The sequence below is a fragment of the Lactuca saligna genome, chromosome 8 (assembly GCF_052625555.1).
Source record: "Lactuca saligna cultivar CGN05327 chromosome 8, ASM5262555v1, whole genome shotgun sequence".
Classification (NCBI taxonomy): domain Eukaryota; kingdom Viridiplantae; phylum Streptophyta; class Magnoliopsida; order Asterales; family Asteraceae; genus Lactuca; species Lactuca saligna.
In genome coordinates this window covers 139,134,267-139,159,909 of record NC_136424.1, presented here as the reverse complement: position 1 = coordinate 139,159,909, position 25,643 = coordinate 139,134,267, and the positions used below count along the sequence as shown (strand labels likewise).

General features: G+C 40.6%; 1 protein-coding gene and 1 pseudogene across 1 annotated transcript; both read left to right on the top strand.

The window, feature by feature from the left end:
• The first annotated feature begins 6,945 nt into the window (after positions 1-6,945).
• Positions 6,946-8,740, top strand: LOC145010139 (secreted RxLR effector protein 161 pseudogene; annotated as a pseudogene).
• Positions 8,741-9,324: 584 nt separating this feature from the next.
• On the top strand, positions 9,325-12,335 carry LOC145008307 (heat shock cognate 70 kDa protein-like). The gene is made up of 3 exons (XM_078966921.1): positions 9,325-9,521; positions 10,255-10,475; positions 10,565-12,335. The coding sequence occupies exons 2-3, from the start codon at positions 10,259-10,261 to the stop codon at positions 12,187-12,189; spliced, it is 1,842 nt and encodes a 613-aa protein (XP_078823047.1). The 5' UTR covers positions 9,325-9,521; positions 10,255-10,258; the 3' UTR covers positions 12,190-12,335.
• Positions 12,336-25,643: the final 13,308 nt, after the last annotated feature.

The following is a 25,643-nucleotide window of genomic DNA, read 5'->3' as shown; positions in this document are numbered from 1 at the left end:
CCTAAAACGTAGACAAGAAAGAGTACTACAATATGGAAAAAATTACCTCATTCTGAGCTCATATGCAGATTTTATGATGGTTCAAAGTTGGACAAAAAATATAACAAATGCTGAGATACTTTACAAGAATCCTAAAAGCTACTGTTTAGAGCTGCATAACTTGGTTAAAACTCAACTAGATAAGCTATTTTTTTTTTATAAATGATAGACAAGAAAGAGGACTATAATTTGGAAAAAAAATCACCTCATTCCAAGCTCATATACAGATTTTATGATGCTTCAAAGTTGGACACAAATCTAAAAAATGTTGAAATACTTTACAACAATCCTAACAAACCTTGTATATGGTTGTATAACTTAACCAAATCTTAATCAATTAAGGTGTTTTATGACCTTACAATGTAGACAAGATAAAGGAGCACAATCTGGTAAAAAATTCAAGTAATAACGATCTAGTATGAAGATTTTATGGATGTTCAAATTACAGAAAAAGTTTAAATGAAAAACAAACCTAATAAGCAATAACACAGGGGAGAAATCATTATAGTATAAAATCTAGACCAATGCATCTTAAAATCAGAGATTGATTACATACGATTCAATTGATGAAACATAAACAACACAAACTCAAAATCCATTCTAATCTTAGGCTGAATATACTGGATTTCAGGAATAATAACATGAAAATTTCATTCAAAATGAGAAACAAAAACGAGGGGTTGTGTAAAAATTCCATGATTAATATTCATACCTTGATTTGGAAGAATGTGGTGACAAAATTGAGAAGATGAAGTAACCCAAAAGCAGCCATAAGCATGATGCCGTGTTGATGTTGGTAGTTGTGATCGATTAGTTAGCAATGTAGGGCAAACAAAGAAGAAACGTGGCCGATTGCATGAAATCCAACACGTTGGTATGAAAAAAAATCAATGTACTCCAGCAGGATCAAATGGGGGTAAACTTGATTTATCTGTTTTTGTTTTGTTTTTTGTTTTTTGTTTTTTGTTTGTTTTTTGTTTGTTTGTTTGTTTGTTTTTTTTTTTTTTGATTCTCGATGTAACATCCCAATTTTTAGGTATGAATTTCAAGAATTCTTATACATCATTTAACACCTACTCGATGAGTTGGAGGCCCCAACTCGTCGTGTAGAAACTGATCAGGTCATGTGGTTTATGGAACCGATTTGTCGTGTAGAAACTGATCAGGCCGCAGGTTTGAGCTTGTCATGAGGACATGGTCTCAGATCTGGACTCCTCTAGGCCCCTATGGACATAAAGTTGTTGACTTTATCTAGTCTTGGCCCTTCTCCATGCCCTAAACTTCTTCCTAAGCTTAGTTTGGGGTGTTTTAGCCTCTTGAGGCCTTGCATGCACATAAAGTTGGCAACTTTACGTGGTAACTACACCCTAGGGGGGGCTAGATCTACAGTCTGGAGCCTTGGTTTTGATTAAAAGAGTCTGAATGAGAAAAGGGCTAAAGGAACTCGACGAGTCGCTTAGCCAAATCGACAAGTTGGATAAGGGTTTCGCCACTTTCTGGATTCTGAGTGAACACAGTGAGTTGGTGAGATAACTCGACGAGTTGGTTAAGGTTTTCTCGATCTTCTGGACATTACATGGACTCGACGAGTTGTTTGGCAACTTGGCGAGTTGACTCGAGTTTTCACGGTTTCTGAGTTCTGAAGGAACTCGAAGATTCAGTAAGCGGCACTCGACGAGTTGGGTCAACATGGACTATTGACCTTTACCGTTGACTTTGACTTTGACCAAGGGCTGACCAAGTTTAACTTATAAGGGTATTTTGGTAATTTGGGATTTTGATGGAATTAGTCATATGGTGGTTATAGGCGGTTGAGTTCGGAGATGTGATTGGGAGTTGGATATTATCACTACATCACTAATTGTGAGGTGAGTTTTCGTCACTATACTCAAGGGTTGAATGCACCAAGGTCGGCCCTTTAGATTGTTATTCTACTTATTATTAGTGATATCTGTTAGATCGGTATCCTGGTAGATAGGATGTGTATATGTGGTTATGACCGGTTAGATCGCTGACCTGGTAGATAGGATGTTGCTATGCTTAGTGATCTATAGATCGGTTTGACTGTCTGTAGATTATTATGTGATTATCAGATATATAGCACATGATTGATTGGTGGTTGAGTTTTTTCTGCTTTGTGCGAGATCCAACAGACCGGAGCATTCCAAACCGATGGTTATGGGCCGAGAGTATTCCATCCCGAGGATGATTGGACTCATAGTATGTGGGCATTCCAAACTGATGGTTGTGGGTCGAGAGTATTCTATCCTGAGGATGATCGGACTCATAGTATGTGAGAATTATAACCCGATGGTTGTGGTCTTAGAGTATTCCATCACGAGGATGATTGGACTCATAGTATGTTGGCATTCCAACCCGATGGTTGAGGGCATGGGGCATTCCAACCCGTTGGTTGATTGGGCCGAGAGTATTCCATCCCGATGATGATTGGACTCATAGTATGTGGGCATTCCAAACTGATGGTTATGGGTCGAGAGTATTCTATCCTGAGGATGATCGGACTCATAGTATGTGAGAATTATAACCCGATGGTTGTGGTCTGAGAGTATTCCATCCTGAGGATGATTGGACTCATAGTATGTTGTCATTCCAACTCAATGGTTGAGGGCATGGGGCATTCCAACCCATTGGTTGATTGGGTCCATAGTATGCTGTTATTATATTTGTGTTATTTTGTGTGCATGTATTTTGGGGAACTCACTAAGCTTCTGGCTTACAGTTTTGGATTTTGTTTCAAGTACTTCAGATGATCACAGGAAGGCAAAGGCTTGATCGTGTACCTCCTCACATTTTATGATTCTGATTTTGTGGGATACTCTGATATGAAAGTATTTTGAAAACATTTTGTAATAAGTAATGGTTTTTGAATGCTTGAAAAAGTTTTAAATTTTTAGGAATTTTACTAGATGTTACACTCGGCCCATAAATAGGTTTATATTCTCACCTTTTCTCTCTTAAAAATAGAGAATGGATTTGATGGAAAAGGAATTGATTTACTTATCAATTCCTAATTTTTTGTATTAACCAAACAAGAGAAAAGGAATCAATTCCTTTTCCCTTGTTTTATTGCCCTATACCAAACACCCCCTAAGGGGAAGAAAATGATTTAGAGTTATATTTTCTTTCCAAATTGGAAGGATTTGAGAACAAAGTGGGCGGAAGGATTTTTTTAGCTTTGTTTCCTTTTTTTGTCCTAACTTGGGAACACATAAACATAAAATTTTCCTTTCATTTTCTTTGACAAGCATCACATTTTTGAGCATACAAGAAGGAATATTTCTTCTTTGTTGACCAGTAGGATCCCGTTCTGAACACATTGGAGCACAAGGATCTACCTCCATGTAACACTCGGTTTTGGTATAAGCTTAATTCTTTAATTATTTGTAATTTTCAATTGGGACTCGACGAGTTGGAAGCTCCAACTCGTCGTGTTGAAAGGGATTTTGGTCGCGGATATTTGTGGACCAACTCGATGAATCGGGGTGTCCCAATTCGGCGAGTTGACGACTGTGAAGAAACCCTAATTTTAGGGCGTTGCACCCTATTTAAAGACCTGAAGTCCATTGGCTGGCCTCCTTACCAACCTCCTTGTTTAGAAACCCTAATTTCGTGTTTTATACTCCAAGGTTAAGTGCGTGAGCTTGTGGTGATCTTGAAGGGTTGGTTTTTGGCATTCTTTGGAAGGAGCTTTGAAGTTGGAGGTGCCTAGTTTGGAAGGATGGATTTAGATCCAGAAACTCTCCGTTTGTTGCAGTCCTTTTGAGGTATACAGTCGATACCTTGCTTTGTTATCATCTAGATCTCTTGGTTTGATGTTTTATTTTGATTATTGGGTTTATGTTTGGGTTGTCCAAGAAGTTGAGGATTCCAGGGGTTATTATGCTAAGAAGTTGAGTGATTAGTGAGACGATACTATCTTATATTCTTGAAACCAAGATGTGTGAGTTGTAATTTACAAGTCGGTTGCACATTGACATATGTAAACGCATCAGTAACTTGGTGTTATAGAACATATTATTGTGTGTGATTTGATGAGTAGGTACAAGAAAGCATTTGATTTAAAGTTTATCTGTTCCTTTTACCCTAAGAGGATAAAAGCAATATCTATGGGCCCTTCGATGATTTAGTAATAACACCTAAGCACTTGGCCAAGCCTGGTCTAAGTTGATGTGTTCAATTGTAGTCTATTATCAGTCGTCCTAAATCAGAAATTGGGAAACAATACATAGATTGAGAGAATGATTATAATCCATGTATAATGTCTATACGATATCTAGAATGGAGGAATATATGATCCCTTATCTAAACGACACGTTACTGATAAAATCAGAGTTGACAGCGACTTTTGAAAGCTACGATTACTGATCAGTTTTTGAAGTCATACTCATAAAATAGTTATTAGACTTATCCAAGTGGGAGACTGTTGGATTAGGTGTCTAATCCCATAACTATTTTACAATATACTTGACCCGATTATGAACATGGTCCTTTTGGGTTTCCTTGACCATAGCAACGGATACGATGAATTAAGGAGAAAGAGGATTAATTATAATTTATTAATAGATTATATGACTAATATATTAAAAGAGAAATCATATTGTTTAATTAATATTGATCAAGAATTAATTTAGAATTAATTTTGTGGTCAAAAGAGATTAATTAAACTTAAGGGACTGGAATTGCAATTATAAAATAATTGGTTTTTGGGCTGTAGATCCCTTAGGAATAAGGTGGATGAATTCAAGGTGGAAACCCACTTAGAAATCATCCAGGCCTTGATTTTGGAAGGATCTAAAGTGCTGCTTGGTGGCTAAGCAATCCAGTTAGGGTTTTAACTGAGACCCTAGCAGCTTACCTATAAAAAGAAACCCTAAGGCTTCCAAAATTTGGCCCTATGCTTTCCAAGAGTGCCTTGGACGAATTTTGTGCCTCCTCCTCCCTCTCCTAAGTCATCTTGTTGCTTGTGTTGTTTGTGACTCCATTAGAGGTGCAACACTTGGGGCACTAAGCTTTCAAGAGTCAAGAACTTTGTGGTTTGTGATTGTTATTGCTACATAACAAGTGAGGTAAGATCTAAACCCTAATCATGTGTGATTTTCAGATTTGATATGCTAGTTTTAGGGTTTATTGCTTTGGTATTCAATGTTGTATATTCAAATTAGAAAACCTAGATCAAAGCAATTAGGGTTGCATGAACACCATGTGAATGATGTTATGCTCATAATCCATTATTAACCAGAATACTATCTAAACCGTGACCCGACAACATTCGAAGACCACCACCCTTGGCCAACTATGCAGATTATTGCCCACAAGCGTTCACCTCTTGGCTACCTAGCACAACATCTAGTCACTATGTTACACATGATCTTGTTGGTCTTGACAAAAATGAGCCCTACTATGGTGAGACTAACCTCTACCTTGGCAATGATAAGGGTCTATATATTCTTCACTTTGGATCTTCCAAACTATACTCATCCAACAAATCCTTTTCACTTAATCGTATTCTACATGTTTCTGATATCAAACACAACCTTCTATCTGTTAAAAATTTTTACCATGATAGTCATGTTTACTTTGAATTTCACTCTACTTTTTTTGTTATAAAGGACTCAGATACACATAATACCCTCCTCATAGGTGCAAGTGATGGTGGGTTCTACTCCATCTGTCTTCCTCAAATCTTTCCAGTCCTAAAAGTTACATTTTCTGTTGTTCATGCTTCATCTCAACTTTGGCATCAGAATCATGGACATCCACATGCGTAAATATCATTTAACTTTATCAAATAAATTTTCTACTTCTGTTTGTGACTCATGTTTAGTTGGAAAATCATCTAAGCTACATTTGCCATCTTCTTCTTACAAAAGTTCACATATTTTAGATCTTCTGTTTTGTGATGTATGGGGACCAACACTTATCACTTATAGTGATGGTCATAATTATTTTCTTCTTTATGTTAATCACTACTCTAGTTTAATATGGTTTTTCCTTTGAAAATTAAAATCTGATGTCTTTCCTATTTTTCAACGTTTCCTTGTTACGGTCGAATGACAATTTCAAACAAAACTAAAATCTATTCAAATCGATTGGGGCGGGGAGTTCCGAAACCTCTCCTATTTCTTTTCTCATCTTGGCATCACTCATCGACTATCATATCCACATACAAGTGAAAACAAATTGTTTTATGAACGATGACACCGCCATATGATCGAAGCTAGGCTAACTTTACTTGCCCAATCTCATGTTCCAACCAATTTTGGCATTTTTCCTTTGAAAATACAGTGTATCTTATAAATCGGATGCCCCAACGAACAACTAAAAATACCTCACCTTTCGAACACCTTTTCCATCACACACCCAATTTCTCCTTTCTATAAGTATTCGGTTGTCAATGATATCCCCACGTTCGTCCATATAACAAACATAAAATGGAATTTCATTCCACCATGTGTATCTTTTTAGGTTACAGTCCTTCACAACACGATTATCGATGCTTTGACCTATCTTCTGAATGCATCTATGTTGCCCGTCATGTATGGTTTAATGAAACATCATATCCATTTTCTAAATTTGCAACTCACGAACTTCATCATAGCGACCAACAAGAACAACTTATTTCTGATCCATATGTATCGTCATATCCTAAACATATACCACTATCAGATCAGTCTCCACCTAATTTGACAATTCTAGTGTCTTCAACCAATATTCCGCCTCCATTAATCCATACCTATAAGCGTCAGCGTCAATGCTAAACAACCCCCTCCATCACTACACAAACACAATTCGAACCTGCCATCCCACCTCATCTCAGCCGACTGTCTCTACTCCCGCACTGACTACCACCTCTAATATCCTATGTTATAACCAGTCCCCTCTCCAATGGATACAAATGCAAATCTCGCCATCGGTGGGAGTAAAGATTTTGACAACCCTATTCAATATAGACAACTTGTTGGTGCCTTCCAGTATGTTGCCCTTTCCCGACCAGACATCACGTTTGCAGTGAACAAAGTTGGTCAATTTATGCATTCACCCACAAAGAATCATTGGTTGGCTGTTAAGTGTATCATACGATATCTTCAAGGAACTGCATCTTATGGGTTGACGTTACAGTGTCACTCTGATTTAAAGCTTCATTCCTATAATGATACTACTGACCCCTCCATAATAGCCAATTCTGACGCAGACTGGGCTACTTATCTAGATGATCATCAATATACCAGGGGTTATGCGATATATCTTGGTTCTAATCTTTTTTCCTTATCTGCTCACAAACAACGGACTGTCTCTCGGTCATCAACAGAGTCTGAGTACAAGGCCCTAGCAGATACGATGGCTGAACTTACTTGGCTTCCAGTTCTTTTGGGAGAGCTACATGTTCCTCTCAAGATTGTTCCTACATTTTGGTGTGACAACCTAGGTGCTACCTATCTTTCAGCCAATCCTGTATTTCATGCACACACCAAACATGTTGAGGTCGATTTCCACTTTGTTCATGAAAATGTAACATAAGGAAAAGTCTTAGTTCAATACATCAACAGGGACAATCAGATTGTTGACGTCTTCACAAAGCCTTTGTCTTCACAACGCTTTCTCTTATTACGATCCAAGTTGCGGCTTACTTCCCAACCTTAGCTTGCGATGGATAATAATAATAATAATAATAATAATAATAATAATAATAATAATAATAATAATACTTAGTATTATAGGGTCTAAAGTGTAATGTATGAATTATATATCTCTCTCTCTTGTATATGTGATTTAAATTCAATACAATACATATTACCATGTTGCCTGATATTTATTACCTATAATAGCAACATATCTAAACTTATGGTACACATTAGAGGTGTACAATAATGTATAACATTGAGAACAATGGAAATGCATAATGATATTGATTTTGATGGGATTTGGATGGAATAACAACTATTTCTTTTATATTTTATATTCTTATTGCTTTCCTGTATTTAGCTTAACAAAGATGATTATAGGGACATATTGGTCGCTTCATGCAACTCTTGGACTGAAGTTTAGAACAATGATCCTTCTTGGTTCTACCAATTTTCGATCATACCTTCTCCCTCAACGACACACTGAACTCTAAAATGGTACTACACGGTCTTTCATAAGTTTTTCTATTGCTACAAATTGTCAGTGATATATTATCATGGATTTGCGGGTTATAGTTTTCACTACCATATTTGTGTCACCACTATCATATTTATGCTTTCGATCACTTGCGCTTATTTATTTATTTATTTGATAAAAACTATTGATAGATTTCTGAAGCTTACCCATGCTTATAGTCACGTAAGTTGATTATCTTATCTCTGCATCGATCCTTAGTTATTTTTACGGATTAATCAACAAATAGATCAAACATTACGGTACAGAGACAAAGTAGCATGGATGTACTTCTTTATCTATGCATTAACTAAAATATTATTAGAAAACTAACCACAAGACGATGCCATTTTTCTAGTCCTTAAAAATAATATTATAATCGTGTTTTATTTTGTTTGTTTTCGTATGGTTTTTGGCTTTTTTTAATTAATGAGTGTTGAAGCAGGGCAAGCAAGAAATCAGAAGTTTGAAAGATTCGGTTGATAAGCTTATATGTAAGTTTGAAGGTCTGCAAAATTATGATGACAAGGAGAAAGGGGAGTAGTGTGACGGTTATATAATTACCATCTATTTTTGTGGGTAGAATCTAGAACATTTTCTATTTATTATATTATTAACATCCCTTTTTGCTTAGTTGCATTAGTATATGATTGTGAAGTAGATCTGATCTGATTTCGGATCTTTGTTTGTGCTCCTTGAAATCGTTTTTAAAGGCTCATGGACTGTACCAAAAAAATTACAAAGCACGGGATCATCTACTAGTTGTTATTGAAAAGTAATAAATAAAATTAACTATCATATAACATTTTATTTGAACTATTTGAAAAAATAAAAATTGTTAAGTTAAAGTCGTTCAAGAATTAATGTATATCTTTATTCCTATAAATGTGGGTATAATTGTAATTGCACCCTTAATTTTAGTGGATTAATAAAATTCTTTATTGCCGATTCCCGCAAAAATATCGCTTGACGTGTAACAAAACCTCAATCTCGCAACTGCCCACCTTAAAATTTCCACTTCAATTTATTGAATGAAGCCAAACGAATTAGGAAGAAGGGACCAAAAATCTGGTTTCTTAGATTCTTAGATTATTATTTATTTAATTTTGTTTTTGAAAAAAATACGACAGAAGAAAAAGATAGACAATCTTCCTTTTCCAAATTTGAAAGATTTGGAGAGATAAGAATTAGATCACGATTACAACTCTTGCACTTTTACCAAATTACCCACGAGCCAAAACCTCATATAAATATAATACGGACTCATCGTTGCTATCCATTACGCCTTCTCCAAGTTTCTTCTCTCGACAAGTCTGCACACAGAGGTACGTTCTTGTTACTATGATTCTTTGAATATGATCTTGGTTATATGCAACTTCATTCAAACTCTTTGATTTTCTTGATCTGTAACTTTGTTCAAACTCTACGATTATAAAGTCATTAGAAAAAAGAACCCTTTAGCATCACTGTTACGGAAGGTAGGGTTGGGCGTTGATTTCAGTCATTAGCCTCACACAGTCTATTAATTTTTTAAATGACAATGATAAGAATGATGGTTTGTGTGTTGAAATATATGAATCCTGGAATTATATTTTTTGAACGAGGAAAAACAAATAACAGTTTATTATAATACAACAAGAAAAAAGGGCTATCTAGTCCTGACTAAATTTATATGAGTTGTGAACAATGACTTTATTAACATGTTTGCCTGTTATGTTTGACGTCAGGTTTTATAGGATTCAAAGTAAGAGTTTTATCAAATGCTTCTTGATTTATATATTCTACAAAAACCTAAACAACTTCAATATATTAGCAATGACAAGTTGATAACTTCAAATATTCTAACTAGCTAAAAAGATTCCGACATTTGTGATTGATGTATTTGTAATGGCCAAATAGAAGGTGTAGATAAAAATAAAAACATAACTAAATAAACTTAAAAAAAAAAAAAAAAAAAAAAAAGATAGACTTTAATTAGTACCTTATTCTTGTATAATGCATGGTGAGCCTACATCATAGATTCTTATTGACATCGCATATTTGAGTTCGAACCTGTAGAGCAATGGAGAATGTGGGAGGTGGAGCACCAGCAATTGGTATCGACTTGGGCACGACATACTCATGTGTTGCTGTATGGAAACACAACAGAATAGAGATCATAACAAATGATCAAGGCAATCGAACAACACCATCTTGTGTTGCTTTCACTAATACTGAACAGCTCGTTGGTGATGGTGCCAAGAATCAAATTACAAAGAACCCTGCAAACGCTCTATTCAGTCAGTTTAATTACAATTTTTATGTTTTAATACTTTTATGCTTTTTGCATTTGTTATATTGCTTGGCTCATCTTATTATGGAATTTCAGATGTGAAGAGGCTGATCGGCAGGAGGTTCAGTGAAGCCATGGTGCAGGATGACCTAAAATTGTTGCCATATAGGGTCATACAAGGGCCCAACGACATGCCAAAAATTATGGTTACTCACATGGAAAATGAGCAACAATTTTCTACCGAAGAAATTTCATCAATGATTCTTAAGAAGATGAAAGAAGTTGCAGAGGCTTACGTAGGTCAGACTGTCAAAAATGCTGTCATCACAGTCCCAGCTTATTTCAATGATTCTCAACGTCAAGCAACCAAGGATGCTGCTTCGATTGCTGGCCTAAACGTCCTTCGCATGATCAATGAGCCAACAGCAGCTGCAATTGCGTACGGTATAGACAATATGTTGGGGCTTACAGGAAAGAGGAATGTGGTTGTATTTGATCTCGGTGGTGGCACTTTTGATGTCTCTATTCTCACCATTGATGAAGTCGGTAAGTTTGAGGTCAAGGCTGTTGCTGGTGACACACATCTTGGAGGTGAAGATTTTGATAACCGTATGGTGGATTATTGTGTCGAGGAATTTAAGAAGAAATACGAGATGGATTTAACTGGAAAAAAGAGGGCTTTAGGAAGGTTGAAAGCCGAATGTGAGAAAGCAAAGAGGGTTCTTTCTTATGCTACTCAAGCTTCAGTTGAATTAGAATTGTTGCACAAGGGTATTGACTTTTCAATGGCATTTAGTCGTGCGAAATTTGAGGATCTTAACATGAGTTATTTTACAAAGTGTATTGAACAGCTGGAGAGTTGTTTAGCTGATGCGAATATGACGAAAGGAAACGTAGATGAGGTGATTCTTGTTGGTGGGTCAACTAGGATACCAAAGGTCCAACTAATGTTGCAGGAGTTCTTTGATGGGAAGGAGTTATGCAAGAACATCAACCCAGATGAAGCTGTGGTTTATGGGGCAGCAGTTATGGCTGCAAAGTTATCTGGTGAAACTACGAAAATGATAAAGGAGATGATGGTATATGATGTCACTCCCTTGTCACTTGGCATTGAGACAAAAGGTGATATAATGACTGTTGTCATAGGAAGGAACACTCGTGTACCTGTGAAGAAGACCCACAATTTTGTTACATCTGAAGACAACCAAACTGTAATGAGGATGGCAGTGTACCAAGGTGAACGCTCTAAATCTACTGACAACTACTTGATGGGAGCCTTTACAGTTTCCGGAATTCCACCTGCTCCAAAGGGAGTGTCGGTAATTGAAGCTTGCTCTGAAATAGATGATAATGGTATACTTACAGTTACGGCGAAGATAGTATCTACTGGTAGGACAGAAAAACTTACTGTTGACAATTATGGTGGAAGATTTTCGAAGCAAGAGGTAGACAAAATGATGAAAGATGCTGAGAAGTTCAAGCTTGAGGACCAACAGTTCAAAAGGAAGGCAGAAGCGTACAATGGCTTGGATGATTGCATATATCATTTAAGGAAGAAGATCAGAAGTAATGATGTGCCCCCAAAGGACTTGAAGAACATGCAATATGCACTTGCTGAAACAACGCGATGGCTCTCTAATGGCAGAGTTGGAGAGCTTGAAGAGATTGAGCGCAGGAAGAAGTACCTTTATGTCATATCTAGTTTTCCGGTTGAAAACTAACTTACGGGGTCTTTTTAATTAGCCTTGATGTTTTGCTAGTCTAGATACAAGTTTGGTGAGATTACTATTTCATGGTATTAAAAGTCATTGACAAGATTGATATCACAATAAGAATGGATTTTAAAGACATATTTTTTTGAAGGTAACTTCGGTGTTAAGATTTAATTGAAAATCTTTTGTATGATTTAAAAAAAGATAGATAAAATTTGAATGTAGATTTATGGAATTGCTCCTGAAAATATAACATTTCTTGAAATTCATTTTTGTCATTCCATGCAAAAGCTAGTATATAAAAGAAAGGATGAATGTTAATTTTTTTTTTCAAGAGATCAATTGTCGATGAACATGGTTGAAGCACACCCACTGATCGTAGATACATGGATACAACTCTCTCGGTTTGTATTTTGTTATAAATGTTCGATATTCCTTCTTTTCAAAACATATAAGTTTCATTGTTAAGCTTCTTTGAGTGTGGTTCTTATATTTTTTAAGAAAAAATAAACCACCAAAAAGTTTGAAAGCTACATTTAATATAAGTTAAATAATGTACTGCACATGTTTTAATCAAATGTCAATAAATAATAATAAGTAATATTAGAAATTAAGGGTACAAATAAATGTAACTTGGATAATCTCTTGAATTAACGACTCAGGTTAAAGGCGTCGTTACTAAAGGTCAAGGACCACCATCCGCTTATGAAGTTGACTTTAAGACCTATCCATCCATCGATATGGTCGCTAATCCAATGAACGGAAATGAATATCGTACAAAAATTTAGCGACGACTTCAATTGCGGCGACACATGTCGCCGCTAATACTCGAAAATAATTGTACGGTGGAACTTCCCGCAAGAGGATCACCACTAAAACCCTAACATCACACTAATATCCTTAAGTCACCACTAATAAGTGTTCATCGCTAAATACCCTTGCCCACATACCCCTCATCTTCTTTGTTTTCTTCTTCCTTCTATCCTCTATCATTTTTTTTTTCTCTTGTGATTTCAATTGACTTCGTGCATCACCGACGATCAATTAAAAGGCGCAACCTCTATCATTAGAGGCGACAACCTGCATCACCAGCAACACTTGTCCATCCATCGATGAAGTTGACTTTAAGACCTATCCATCCATTGATATGGTCGCTAATCCAATGAATGAAAATGAATATCGTACAAACATTTAGCAACGTCTTCAATTGCGGCGACACATGTCGCCGCTAATACTCGAAAATAATTGTACGGTGGAACTTCCTGCTAGAGGATCGCCACTAAAACCCTAACATCACACTAATATCCTTAAGTCACCACTAATAAGGGTCGTCGCTAAATACCCTTGCACACATACCCCTCATCTTCTTTGTTTTATTCTTCCTTCTGTCCTCGTTCATTTTTTTTCTCTTGTGATTTCCAATGACTTGGTGCGTCACCGACGATCAATTAAAAGGCGCAACCTCTATCATTAGAGGTGAAAACCTGCATCACCGGCAACACAAGCCGCATCACCAACGATGACAAGCGTCATCAGTGGCGATCCCCACAGCCGACAACAACCACATGTCCTCCCCCTCCCCCAGTTTTACTTTTCTGTTTTCTCCGATGACCATCTGATAGATTTTAAATACATGATTTTGTGATTTAAGCATTGTTGACCACCTTTCTAATTTTATCACAACTGCTACCGAATTTTGGGAACAACAACAACGCCACAACACCACCACCATTTTGGTTTTGTTCCACCACCATTCTGGTTTCATTCCACCATAGGTTTTGTTCTATTCCATGAAGTATTGTCGTCCAATTCTTCATATTGATCTAGTAAGAGGGTATAACATATGTATAAATGTATATAATGTCTTTATATATATTACTGTAATCCAAAACATCATCATAAAACCAAAGTGGAACAAAGTATGTCAAATACATCATCAAACAAAAGAGAAATCATAAAATGCAAAATGAGGTGGTGTATGCACTGCAATCATCCTAGGATCTTCCCCTTCGAACAAGAAGTACCTGAAAACATAAGCTTAAAATCGTCTTCGGGCCCCGCTCGATATATAGATCTACCATTCATCGGGCCCCGCCCGACATACATATAATCATATAACTGATAAACACATAACACATGCACTAATTACAAAGGTACACATCATATATAATGGTCATCAGGCCTCGTCCGACATTGGGTTCTGTCTGATAATCATACAACACATAACACATGCGAGAGTCACACAAACATCTAGCATCCTAACATGACAAACCATAGGCCGACATTGGTGCCTTCGACCCACTAAACACAGTGAGGAAACTCACATCTAGCTATTGAATCACTCAGATAGATCTCTAGCTACTGGTCCAGAAAATCCATACGCTATCATCATCCAAATAAAATCTAATTATTAATTCGGTTGCACCCCATAAACAGGGTAAAAGACCAATTTACCCTTTATCTAACTTGGCCCAAAGCTAAGGCCAACTCAACTACTCAAATGACCCAAATCCTAAATGGCAACCCAAAGCCCAATTTATGGCCCAATCTTCCAATTTAACCCAAAACCCATCATAGGCCTAAACTGCAAGGAAGCCCAACATACTAGTCTAAATTAAATGTCTAATGGCCCAACAAGACCCAAATTTACAAACCAAACAATAGTGTTCTCAAGAAGACAATAAACATTACCAACAAGATGAAAACGTAGTTATATCTAGTTGTTTTACGTTGTTTTTTCTTTCTTTACAATATTTTTAGACCATGTTATTGGTTGAAGTTATATATATATATATATATATATATATATATATATATATATATATATATATATATATATATATAAATTACTAGATCTTATGTATGGATTTGAATTTCAATTATTAATAATGTTGATTTCTTTTTATCGTTTCATATTGTCAGTTTATGGTTACCTTTATTTCTATTGTTTTGTTGTGTCTAAAATATAGGAAAAGTAACAATAAAAATTAAATTAATGTCATTGAATGTTAAACCCTAAACACACTTCAAAGTTTTCATGTGTCTACAATACAGTTTAACCATGTTGTTTTAAACTTTTTTAATACCTCTAAAATTATATAATGGTCACTTTATATCATTTCTAACATGTGGCTAAACGGTTAATAATAGCTATAATCTAAATAATTATGAGTCTACAATTGTTTTAAAATCATGTTTTTCTAAAGTTTTTGTGACGACAAGTTAAACAATAACAATATAAAAAAAATTGATGTGGCAAATAAATATCATAATTGATTGTATTTGTGATTAATTAGTAGAAAATTGTCATTTATAAAATTAATTACATGTTACCATTTAGTGAACATGGTCATGTTCACTGTAATTACATGTTTTTAAAAGACACCTAGTAGTCCTTAATTTTAATAAAATATGTCTTTGTAATACTTATGATCGTGTTTCACTTAATTGTGTGTCTCTATATGATAGGCAATAATCACCAAAATTTATTGTTTTTGTGACCAATTATTAGCAAATCGCCACTTATGGAATTAATTACATGTGGCTATTTACGGAACATGGTCATGCTCACCATAATTACATGTTTGCAAAAGATACTCAATAGTCTTAATTAACTTTAAACTGTGTGACAATATATTGGAAAAAAAACCACACTAAAACAACATGCATGCCGCAAGTTAGTGATATATAGTCACTCTAATTAGTAAATAAATATGTCCACTGACGCTTTATGTAACATCCCATTTAAAATAAAATAATTAAAATAATAAACCCAGAACCTGGAGAAGTAATTTTACTATTATTTTGTATTATTATTGTCCAAATCGAATAATAATTAGTTGGGTGTTGGTTTCGGGGTACCAAATGATATACTTTTGATTTATGAGGGATAAAGTGTAAGTTTGAGACTTATTTTGTAAGGATTTTAGAAGGCAGGGTGTAATGGGTAACTTTGGACTCATTCTGGAAGGATTTATGGGAACTTGGGTATAAAGGGTAAATTGCGGACTTGATTTGAGAATAATTTATAGAGGAGGGTTGTTTTTTTAACTGTTGGACTTATATTGAAAGGATTTTATGGAGTTGCAGGCCAAATGGTAATTAGATAGGGTTGCAGAGCTCCTCAATACCTTTCCGTGGATATAAAGAATACCGAAAAAAGAGTTAGAACGAAGAATTTTGGGTGGTTTTGGGCCAAGCTAAAAGAAGCTGATTTTAAGTGATTTGGAGGATGCATGGTGCACCTTGGAGAAGAAGGAACTTCTTGTAGAAGTGTTGGTTGCATTGGAGTTTGTAGATCTGGACTTTGTTCACCTTGATCTACCTTCAACAGGTATAAAGTTTGATTCATGATAACGCATTTGTTTGATCTAGCTAGTTTTGGATGTTATGATCTTTTGGTCATTTTAGTGTATAAAGTTTAGATCTTTAAAGGCTAGATCTTGGTGGTTTGGACCATTCTAATGGATAAAGTTGGAAACTTTATCCATTATGGAGCTTTTAGGATCCATAAAAATATAATCTAGATCCTTTTATATCTTGCATGAATGTGTCATGATGTCTTAATAGATTGATAAGTTATGGTTTTAGTTGTTCGACCTTTTCTAGACATGGAAAGTCATAAAGATTGAAACTTTATGACTTAGAATGATGTTGTGGGACTAGATCTAAGTGTTAGATGAAAGGAGTTAAGAGATTAAACACTTTATGGAAAAGTGACATTTGGCCAGGTACATTGGGCATACCTTCGACTACGCTACGCGTACTCGTATGGGGTCCCGATTCTGGTTGATAAGTACGCCATGCATACGAACTGAGTATGTTGGACGTACTCAGCCTGAATTTTGAACTTGTTGACTTTGACTTCCGTTGACCATTGAGAAAGTTTGACCTTAGGACAAGATTTTATATGGTTATGGAATTAATAGCTCGGGAAGTCAGTGGGGCAGCAGCTAGGGATTCTTCCAGAAAACTTCTACAATTGAGGTGAGTTTCCTCACCGTACCAATAGGTCGAAGGAACCAAGGCCGGCCCATTGTGTGTTATGTGGCATGCTAGCCATTATGTGATATGTAGTATGCTAGTTTATTATGTGTCATGTGGCATGCTAGCCATTAATTATATGTGGTATGCTAGTTGATTATGTGTTATGTGGTATTCTAATTTTCTATGTGATACTTTCATTGAAGACCCCTGAGGGTGCCCGTGACACTTCGATATCAGACCATGTGGGGGAGCCCATCCCCTACATGATATTCCAGGTAAAGACCACGGGGGAACCCATGACACTTGAATATCAGATCATGTGAATGGACTTGGGAACCGATGGACGAGATGATGGAGCATTACCCCGAGCTGTTTCAGGATCGAGCAGCAGACTTCGAGGAAGAAGTCTAAAATAAGTGGGGGAGATTTGTAGCACCTGGTTTCCGGTATGTGAATTTTATTTGAGCATTTCCCTATTTTAGCCTTGGACTCGGCGAGTCATAAGGTCCGACTCGCCGAGTAGGGACGAGACCCAGGACACGTTTAAGTTGGCGACTCGGCGAGTCCATATCCCGGACTCGGCGAGTCACCGCTGCTGGATGAAACCCTAAATTTCAAGGGTTTGCACCCTATTTAAACCCTCATTCCGCCCCAAACTCGTCCCCATTCACCCCCAGAACTCCCAACATCGTTTTTCCCTTATTTCCTTGAGAGATTGAAGTGTTTTTGGAGTGTTCTTGAAGGTTTTGAGGAGAAAGAAGAGTAGATCCAGAAGAGGAGAAGGAGACCAGGCATCTTTGTGTCATCTCAACGTTTTCCTTGAGGTATAGCTCGTTTCCCCTCTGTTTTCAAGCTTGTAATCTCTTTTAGCTCCATAGGAGTCCTTCTTGGGCTCTTCCCCAAGCTTGTTTGTGATTTGTGGGTTGTAATAAGTTGTTAGCCTTTAGATCTAGGCATGATTTGGTCCCTTTATGATGTATCGAGTTGAGCCGTGAGTCACCAGGGGTGACTCGGTGAGTTGGGAGCTGAACTCACCCATGTTAGGACTCGGCGAGTCAATGCCCTGACTCGGCGAGTCCAAGGCAATCTTCATAGATCAAGAACAGACTCGGCGAGTTGTTCATACAACTCGGCGAGTCTTAGCATAAGTGTTCTTCGGATGAAGATGAACTCGACGAGTTGTTCATACAACTTGGCGAGTAGGATGAAGAGGTTGAACGTCAGTCTAAAAGATGAACTCGTCGAGTCATAGCCTAACTCGACGAGTAGAAACAGGGACTCAGGACAATCGTCTGATAGGGACTCGACGAGTTGGAGAGCCAACTCGGCGAGTCGGGTCAACTGAAAGTTGACTCTGACATTGACTTAGAGCTAGACCAGGGGTAAAATGGTCATTTTACCCAAAGGACAGTTAGCAGTGTTTGATTGAGTATGTTGTGGGAATTGCAGCCGGAGGACTTCCGGAGCAGCAGCAGTCAGTTAGTTCCCGATCAGTTCAGCAGCTACTTTGAGGTGAGTTACCTTCCAGTAGTGGTGGGTCTAAGGCCACAATGCCGGCCCACCAGTAGGAGACTTATGATAGATGATTGTCTTTGTGATATCATCTAGGTTTGCTATTACCTGATATGTTATATGCTATCCTGATACGTTTTATGCGATAGTAGTAGAGTTCGGATGTTAGGACCGCAGGGTAGTCAGACACCCCAGAAACATCTGACAGTATGTGATGATATGTTTGTATGTTGGCCTGTTATGTTATGCGATAGAGGTAGCGGGAGGGGACCAGTCCCCGAGGATCGGTTGTTAGGACCGATGGGTAGTCAGCACCCCAGAATGGCTTGACATGGGTAGTCAGCACCCCAGAATGGCTTGACACGGGTAGGACGGCACCCCAGAATGGCGATATGGGTAGGTCGGCACCCCAGAATGGCCGTATCGGGTAGTCAGGCACCCCAGAATAGCCTGGCAGTACGTATGTTATGTGTTTGTATGGTATGTGGTACGTTGGGGGAACTCACTAAGCTTTGTGCTTACGTTTACAGTTTTGTTTTCAAGTACCTCTTCACCGAAGGGGAAGGAGCCGGCGCGGTAGCGGCACGTCATGCACACACTCTGTTTTCCGCATTTACGAGATTTACTGGGATTGTACTCTGATATTTTGATGGGATGTATGGTTTGACTTTTTAAAACATGGTTGCGATGTGTTATGGTGTGATCAAACAATGTTTTTATTTATTAATGTTTTCTAAAGTATTATTTTAAAATGAAATTTTCGGACGTGAAAATTGGGTCGTTACAAGTTGGTATCAGAGCCCTGGTTTGAGGGATTGGGACTCACCTTCGGGGGTGTCTGAACTCAAATCTAGGGATTGAAAGAATTTTTTTTAGAAAATGATTTCGAACAACGAGAAAAGAGTTTAAGAAAGAACAAAAGTGTGTGTGATGTACGCGACCGGTCGAGCTCAAGTAAGTACTCCCCAAAGTACCCATACCAGTTTATGTTATGTTTATCAGCTTTTGTAGAACAACATGCTGGAATAGGGCTAAGGATCTAGGAATGATGCCTTATGTGCCTGCCTTATGTGTTCCACCTATATGTGAATTGCATGCTTGTATAGTGTAGACAGCGGTAGGGTAGCCTGTTAGGGTTTGCTTGGTAGTATAAGCTAACACGGTGTGCTAGTTCAGTTCCTCTCTATGAGAGCGGAATTGTTTGAAGTCGTTTTCCCTTGTCCGAATGCTGCTTGCTTCGTGCTACGTGGGACTCCGAACAATGGGAATTAGCCATTAGGCGAATACGTCACACCACATGTGATCAGAGTTGGATAATCTTAGAGTACCAGATTTGATCCTACTGCGCAGCTCTTGTTTGAGTCCAACCGTTGTAGGGACGAGTCGGGTACTCGAAGGATTATCTGAGTCTCGCCGCATGTGATGGTGTTCGGGTGATGGCTAATTGGCATTACAAGGAGGCCTGCAACAGCTGAGGATTGAATCGAGTAGAGCCGGAGATCACCCTAGGGCAAGCCTAGGATGAGTATAGCTTTGATCAGCGGTAGTGAAGGGGATCTGGTGAAGTCGAGGAATTCCTTGGAGAAGGTACGGATAGATGTGGAAGGTAGTATGGGCCCGTACTACTGAAAGCAGAGGATCCGTACCCGAACCGAGGAAGGCCAAGATGAGACCAGGGAACCTATAAGTAGTTGAGATCCCTCAGAAAGTAGCAGTATCACTAATGATTATTATGATGTTTTGCAGAATGGTGGTACTTCGACCGAGACCGACAGATGGCGTTCAGGAGAGGGGTCAGGTTCGGGATCAGGCTCCGAGCCGATTGATGAGAGGCTACGTGAGTTCATCACGTCGGAGATCACCAGGGGCATCCTTGAGTCGACCCCCATTCTCTTTGGGTCGATCAAGGAAGGGATCATGGAGTTGATGGAGGATCGCCTACGGGCATTCAGGAGCGATTTAGCCTCTAGCCAGTCAGGATCTCGCACACTGTCCTTCAAGGACTTCAGGGGCAGTGGTGCGTCGGATTTCCATGGGGTGAAGGACCCCATTGTCGCCAGGCGGTGGATTGCAGATATCGAGTCTGCCCAGTTGACTAGCTTCTGCCCCGAGGGGTCGAAGGTGAGGTACGCAGCAGGGTGTTTACGGGACCGAGCCCAGGATTGGTGGGAGTCAGTGGGTGACTCGTTGGGAGCCTCAGCTATCGAGGCAATGACCTGGTCAGACTTTGTGACTAGGTTCAGGGCAGAGTTTGCACCGCCGGTCGAGCTTCAGCAGCTGTCCAGGGAGTTTCTAGACATGAGGTAGACGACGGAGACTGTGGCGGAGATCACTGCCAAGTTCCGGGAGAGGGATTTATTGGTGCCCCAGTATGCCGGTGACGAGGACATGAGGAGGACTCGTTACCATGATATGCTACGAGCTGACATCCGGGAGCATGTTAGCTTTTCGGCTTGCCCTACCCTGGACTCTATGATTGCCAGGGCTAGGGAGAGGGAGATAGATTTGGAGCACATCCAGAAACGGAAACTAGAGGAGGGACAGACAGGAGGGGCTTCGGGGAAGAAGCCCAAGGGATCAGATGGGAGGCCGAAAGGCCTGTCAGGACCGAGCTGCTGCAGGAAGTGCGGCAGGCCGCACGAGGGGGCGTGCAGGATGGGATCGTCAGGCTGCTACAAGTACGACAAGTTTGGGCATATCAGCAGGGATTGCACTACTCCTGCGACAGTTATTCAGACATCGGAGTTGCTGTGTTTCCACTGCAACCAGAGGGGCCACAAGAAGGCCAATTGCCCCATGTTGACAGTTTCAGTGCCAGTGAAGGCGCCAGCTCCAGCGACCCTGCGGATCATGGATGGCCGTCAGGGCAAGGCAGAGGCTCCGGTGGTGAGGAGCCGAGCATTCCAGTTGACTACAGAGGAGGCACGCGCCGTGCCCGATGTGGTGACGGGTATGATTCTTTCCTTCTATCTTTTGTTTTATGTTGTTATGATATTGATATGTGCTCCGTGTGTATACATGTGTATTAGGATCGTTCCATGTGAACGGCATCCCGGTTTAGGTATTGTTCGACTCGAGTGCATCCCGATCGTTCGTTTCTCTTGCTCTTAGCAAGAGGTTTCATGAGACTTCAGGCGAGTTAGATTGCCCGTTAGAGGTAGAGATTGCTGACGATCGATCGGTGCGAGCATCGATAGTGTTTCGAGATTGTGTTCTGCGACTGTTTGAGGAGCGTTACCTGGTAGACTTGGTTCCCATCCCATTGCGTGGGAACAAGGTGATTATTGGTATGGATTGGTTGAGCCCTAATAGGGTAGTGATAGATTGCGCGCAGTAGCTAGTGCGAGTCAGGACCCCAAGCGGGGGAGAGTTAGTGATTCATGGCGAACGGCCGCAATGTGGACCCACTGTATGTTCAGCAGCGAGGGCTAGGTGCTATCTTCAGCAGGGATGCGCGGGATATGTCACGTATGTGATGGATACCCGGGAGGCGGGTAAGGCGACCGTGAGCGAGGTCCCGGTGGTTCGAGATTTTGCAGATGTTTTCCCGGAGGAACTACCTGGGATACCTCCGGAGCGACAGGTGGAGTTCAGGATTGACCTTATTCCCGGTGCGGCTCCGATAGCCAAAGCACCGTATCGGTTGGCTCCTCCCGAGATGCAGGAGTTGTCTACGCAGCTGCAGGAGCTGCTGGACAAGGGATTTATTCGTCCGAGCAGTTCGCCTTGGGGAGCCCCGATTCTATTTGTGAAGAAGAAGGATGGGTCGCATCGGATGTGTATAGATTACCGGAAGTTGAATAAGGTGACGGTGAAGAACCGTTACGCACTTCCGAGGATTGATGACCTCTTTGACCAGCTTCAGGGAGCATCTTGGTTCTCCAAGATTGACTTGCGTTCGAGTTATCATCAAATGAGGGTCAGGGAGGAGGATACGCAGAAAACCGCGTTTCGGACACGTTATGGCCACTATGAGTTTGTGGTGATGCCGTTTGGGCTCACCAATGCTCCTGCCGCGTTCATGGATCTCATGAACCGCGTTTGCAGACCGATGCTAGATCGGTCTGTGATAGTCTTTATCGATGACATCTTGGTTTATTCCAAGACCCAGGAGGAGCATGAGGAGCATCTGAGGGAGGTGTTGGAGACCCTGAGGAGGGAGAACTTGTATGCCAAGTTCTCCAAGTGCGAGTTAGGCTGCGCGAGGTGCAGTTTCTTGGGCACCTCGTCAACCAGGACGGGATTCTGGTCGATCCGGCCAAGGTTGAGGCTGTGATGAGATGGGAGGTTCCGAAGTCTCCATCTGAGATTCGGAGTTTCCTAGGATTAGCGGGCTACTATCGGAGATTTATCCAAGATTTCTCCAAGATAGTCGTACCCCTGATGCGACTGACGAAGAAAGCTGTGGTCTTTCGGTGGGGACCCGAGCAGCAGGCTGCGTTTGAGATGCTAAGACAGAAATTGTTTGAGGCGCCGATCCTAGCCCTGCCTGAGGGTGTAGAGGATTTTGTGGTTTATTGTGATGCGTCCATTTCAGGGTTGGGCGCAGTTCTGATGCAGAGGGGGCATGTCATTGCCTACGCTTCGAGGCAGCTCAAGCCCCACGAGGTGAACTACCCGACGCACGATTTGGAGTTGGGGGCCGTGGTCTTCGCCCTCAAGATTTGGCAACATTACCTCTATGGGGTTCGTTGTACCATCTACACGGACCACAAGAGTCTGAGGTATCTCATGGACCAGCCGAATCTAAACATGAGGCAGCATCGGTGGTTGGATGTGGTGAAGGATTATGATTGCGAGATCCTTTACCACCCGGGGAAGGCCAACGTGGTGGCCGATGCGCTTAGCCGCAAGGTGGCGCCGATCAGGGGTGTATGCCTAAGGATGACCGTAGTGACTCCCCTATTGGAGCAAATTCGGGAGGCTCAACAAGAGGCTATCAAGGAGGAGCATCGGAAGAGCGAGCGCGTGGTGGGTCAGGTATCCTCTTTTGATTATGATAGCCAGGGTCTATTGACACTACACCATAGGGTGTGGGTGCCGTATCACGGGGGCGTCTCCCAGATTTTGATGGATGAGGCGCACAAGTCCCGATTCTCTATTCATCCCGGGGCGACGAAGATGTATAGGGATCTCCGTCTGAACTATTGGTGGCCATGCATGAAGCGGGATGTGGCATGGTACGTAGAGCGATGCTTGGCCTGCAGGAAGGTCAAGGCCGAACATCAGAGACCGCATGGTAAGATGCAGCCGTTGGACATTCCACTGTGGAAATGGGAAGATATCACCATGGATTTTATTACAAAGCTTCCCAGAACCGCGCGTGGAGTGGATTCGATTTGGGTCATCGTGGACCGACTGACCAAGAGTGCTCACTTTATTCCGATTCAGGAGAGCATATCGGCCGAGAAGTTGGCCGATATCTATATCAGGGAAATTGTGGCGCGGCACGGGGTGCCGGTATCGGTGATCTCAGATAGGGATGTACGTTTCACTTCCAAATTTTGGAAGAAGTTTCATGACGAGTTGGGCACTCAATTGCATTTTAGCACCGCTTTTCACCCGCAGACGGATGGTCAGAGCGAGCGGACCATCCAGACTTTGGAGGACATGTTACGGGCGTGTGTGTTGGATTTCGGTGGTAGTTGGGATACCTATCTTCCCTTGGCTGAGTTCTCCTAGAACAACAGCTATCACGCGAGTATTGACCGACCACCGTTCGAGATGTTGTACGGGCGTAGGTGCAGAACCTCGATAGGTTGGGGTGAAGTTGGCCAGAGAGTCATGGGAAGCACCGAGGTGGTGCTAGAGACGACCGAGAGTATCCAGCAGGTTCGGAGCAGACTTCAGACTGCTCAGAGTCGACAGAAAAGTTACGCCGATAAGCGTCGATCCGACTTGGAGTTCCAAGTCGGGGATATGGTTCTCCTGAAAGTGTCGCCTTGGAAAGGCGTCATTCGATTCAGGAAGCGGGGCAAGTTAGGCCCAAGGTTCATAGGGCCGTTCAGGTTTGTAGCCCGGGTGGGCAAGGTGGCGTATAGGCTGGATCTGCCAGCCGAGCTCAGTCAGATCCACAGCACTTTCCATGTTTCGCAGCTACGGAAGTGCCTGGTGGACGATTCGGCGGTAGTAACATTGGAGGATATTCAGGTGGATGACAGCTTGAATTACATTGAGCGCCCAGTCGCAATACTCGACAGGAAGTCAAAGGCTTTGAGAAACAAGAGGGTTGAACTAGTGAAGGTGCAATGGCAGCACCGCAGGGGTTCAGAATGGACTTGGGAACCGATGGACGAGATGATGGAGCATTACCCCGAGCTGTTTCAGGATCGAGCAGCAGACTTCGAGGAAGAAGTCTAAAATAAGTGGGGGAGATTTGTAGCACCTGGTTTCCGGTATGTGAATTTTATTTGAGCATTTCCCTATTTTAGCCTTGGACTCGGCGAGTCATAAGGTCCGACTCGCCGAGTAGGGACGAGACCCAGGACACGTTTAAGTTGGCGACTCGGCGAGTCCATATCCCGGACTCGGCGAGTCACCGCTGCTGGATGAAACCCTAAATTTCAAGGGTTTGCACCCTATTTAAACCCTCATTCCGCCCCAAACTCGTCCCCATTCACCCCCAGAACTCCCAACATCGTTTTTCCCTTATTTCCTTGAGAGATTGAAGTGTTTTTGGAGTGTTCTTGAAGGTTTTGAGAAGAAAGAAGAGTAGATCAAGAAGAGGAGAAGGAGACCAGGCATCTTTGTGTCATCTCAACGTTTTCCTTGAGGTATAGCTCGTTTCCCCTCTGTTTTCAAGCTTGTAATCTCTTTTAGCTCCATAGGAGTCCTTCTTGGGCTCTTCCCCAAGCTTGTTTGTGATTTGTGGGTTGTAATAAGTTGTTAGCCTTTAGATCTAGGCATGATTTGGTCCCTTTATGATGTATCGAGTTGAGCCGTGAGTCACCAGGGGTGACTCGGTG